The 3,222-nt window shown below is 43.2% G+C and overlaps 1 protein-coding gene across 1 annotated transcript in view; it reads right to left on the minus strand.

Moving 5' to 3' along the window:
• The window catches only part of LOC119412144 (inter-alpha-trypsin inhibitor heavy chain H3), a gene marked incomplete at its 5' end in the record, with an annotated part of 7,929 nt that extends 4,979 nt beyond the window's left edge, over window positions 1-2,950 (minus strand). Inside the window, 4 exon segments of the mRNA XM_037679120.1 lie at window positions 2,102-2,212; window positions 2,335-2,497; window positions 2,609-2,713; window positions 2,796-2,950. Coding sequence (XP_037535048.1) covers window positions 2,102-2,212; window positions 2,335-2,497; window positions 2,609-2,713; window positions 2,796-2,950 — 534 coding nt within the window.
• Between the last annotated feature and the right edge of the window lie 272 nt (window positions 2,951-3,222).

The raw sequence follows: 3,222 nt of genomic DNA on the forward strand, positions 1-3,222 counted from the left end.
GAAATGTTGCTTTTTTGTTCACTAGTGAACAAAAAAGCAACATTTCACCTAGATTTCCTTTAATTCCACACATTTAAAACATGTTTCTCACCAAGTTTGTGTAAATTCAGCGGTGGGTTTAAAGACATTTAAACTTTAATACACTTTAATACAGAGCGTCAGGTCAGCAATAATTGTCTTTATAGAAAAATAAAAAACATCACCAACGGACTTTTTTACTTGTGTGCCACTACTCATCTAAATGATGTTTCTCATGAAGCTTGAGGACAATAAGGTGTGGGGTTTTAAAGACATTTCATCTTTAATGCACCTGAACACACAGCGTCTCTAACACCTGCAGCGTCTTATAGCGTCACCGTTACTGCTAAGCTAACATGCTACAGACACAGTGCTCCTCTCAAACATTCTCCTAACATGAATATATGTTTATGATCAACCCCCTGGTGAACCACTGCTCGCACTAAGCTCGCTAAACTGGCGAGCGAGTAACACAGGTACCTCCACCTCCTCCACCTGTGCACGTTTTCTGCCGAGGCAAGAGGCAGGAAGGGACGGTGGAGAGTTGGAGGTAACCAGGAAAACCTGGAGTGGAGTTTTAGTGGCTTGAGTATTCTCCAATTAATCAAGTGGAATGGATTCGTTCACGAAAAAAGAGAAACTGCGCCACCTGAACTAATGTTTTATAGTAAAAGTGGGGGGGTCCAAATTAACATTTTTTTAATGTGGGGGGACTTGTCCCCTTCACACATAATGGTTGTGACACCTTTGACCACCACCTCCAACCTCTACACTTCATGATGCAGGGGGGAGAGCGCTCCACATCCTGAAGGACTTCACTCATCCTGCACACAGTCTGTTCCAGCCTCTCCCCTCAAGGCAGCTGAGGAGCATTCAGAGCAAGACCACCAGGCTCAGAAACAGTCTCTTCCCTGCAGCTGTCAGACTGCTGAACTCAAGCTGCACTTAATTCAGCTTCATCTTACACGTTTTAAAGTTTATTTATTATATATATATTTATACTATTCAGTATTTATTTATTTGTTAATTGTAATTTCGTACCATAAACATGCAAATTCTTGAATCTCCAGCTCTAACTGGAGTGGTTCACAGCTGAGTGTGCAGCGCCTGGGATGAGGATCATCGTCTCCAAATCTGAGGCCATGGTCCTCAGTCAGAAAAGGGTGGATTGTCTTCTCTGCATTAGGAATGAGGTTCTGCCTCAAGTGGAGGAGTTTAAGTACCTCAGAGTTTTGTTTATGAGTGCAGAACAAAAGGAATGTGAGACTGACTGACAGATCTGTGCAGTTTCTGCAGAATTGTGACCCCTGTGCCAATCTGTTGTGTTAGAGGGAGCTGAGCTGTAAGGTGACGCTTGCTGTTAACTGGTCAGCCTTGTTTCCTACCAGCACCAATAGACATAAACTTTGGGTAGTGACCAAAAGAACAAGATCGTAGATACGAGCACTCAGAATGAGTTTTCCCTGCAGGGTGGCCAGAATCTCCCTTTGAGAAAGCGTGAGAATTTCAGTTATCTGGGAGACTCAAAGTAAAGCTGATCATCCACAGTGAGAAGCACCAGTTGAAGCAGTTTGAGCATCAGGTAAGGATGCCCCTTTGACAGCTCCCTAGGGAGGACACGCTGGAAAGACCATGTCTCTTGGCTGGTCTGGGAACGCCTTGGAATCCTCCCTGAAGAACTGGAAGAGGTGGTTGGACCTTCTTGCTTAAATTGATGATCCCGTGACCCGACTCCAGAACAAGCAGAAGATGATGGATGGATGGATGGATGGATGGATGGATGGATGGATGGATGGATGGATGGATGGATGGATGGATGGATGGATTTCTTGCAATCTGTTAGCACTCAGAATATGTGATGAAGATCATCTCAGCTTCCACCACACCAATTTTCAGCTCAATGATTAAGTTAGAGCTTGTTCTTTTTTGTTGGCTGTAGTGGCCAGCTTGGACTGGGTTGACTTCAAACTTTTTACAAAAATTTGTAAAAAGAAAAAAAAAACAACAACAACCCACTATTTTCCACCTTTGCTATTTGGCAGTGAACAATAACTAATAAAGAGAAAAGCCAAGCCTGTGGTACCTTTGTGTCTGTGATGGTTTTCTCCACCAGGGGAAGCAGTTCATTGGAGAGGAAAGTAGCATGGGCATCAACGTAAGAGAGGCCCTGAGGCTCGTAGATATTTGCCAGAATCTGTTTCCACACAGGCAAACAGAGGAACAAGGGGTTATTTGTAAAGTCACACACTCCTTCAGGATGTTGAAAACGACCAGGAACTCATTAAGGAAAGGGTTTAACTGTGAGTGTGGGTTGACCTGAAACTGCTGAACCACTGTTTTAGGTTTGATTCGTGTAAAAATCTCATAACGGCCCAGTTTCCTCTGAAGGAGCTCCTCGTAGGTCAGAATAAAAGTCACGTTACTTTCAGCTGCGATGTTAACAGACACAGAAAACTTCTCCATCTTTCTTCCAGAAGCTCTGCAATAAAACACAGACGTCTTACAGACTGCTGCTGAACGCTGAGTTTAAAATGAGTATACTATGCTTTTTGACTGGGATAGAAAATAAATAAAATCTGAATTAACTCACTGGACCAATCCAGCCGTCTGCCCTGAGGAAATAGCCTTCTCGTACTGTTTTTTAGCTTTCTCTTTCTCCTTCACCTCACCAATATACTCTTTACCTTCTATTTCCCTAAAAGCATCAGAGAACAACATAACACACCTTGGAAAAACTGGATTAATGACATAAAAAACCAAATCAAAAACCAGCTGACATGCTGAAGTTAGTGATGAAAGCTGTCTTGGGCATCTCCACTTCATAAAAGATTTCCTGGGATGAGTTGGCTTTGTTTAAAGCCACTGAGGTCATGACGGTGTGGGCGAAGCGAGACATCACAGTGCACTGCACTGTCACACTGTGCACCTCCACCTGCAGGGACACAAGAAAAGATAAAGACGCAAACACTAAATAAATTCAAGGCCTAGCATTCCCGGAAAGAGCGTGAATCATCGGCTGTCTTCCATCTTGTTTAGGTCAAACTGTAACAGAGTGTGATCTTTTAGTACTTGGAGGATGTGTTGTAGATGACTCTCACCTACTACCACATCACAGTATCTGGAAAATTTATGGAATCATAACTGTTTATGTTGGCTGTATTGGGGTTGTGTGTGTGTGTGGGTGTTTGTGTGTGGGAGTACTCA

Source organism: Nematolebias whitei, chromosome 7 (genome assembly GCF_014905685.2).
Source record: "Nematolebias whitei isolate Nwh7 chromosome 7, NemWhi1, whole genome shotgun sequence".
Taxonomy (NCBI): Eukaryota; Metazoa; Chordata; class Actinopteri; order Cyprinodontiformes; family Rivulidae; genus Nematolebias; species Nematolebias whitei.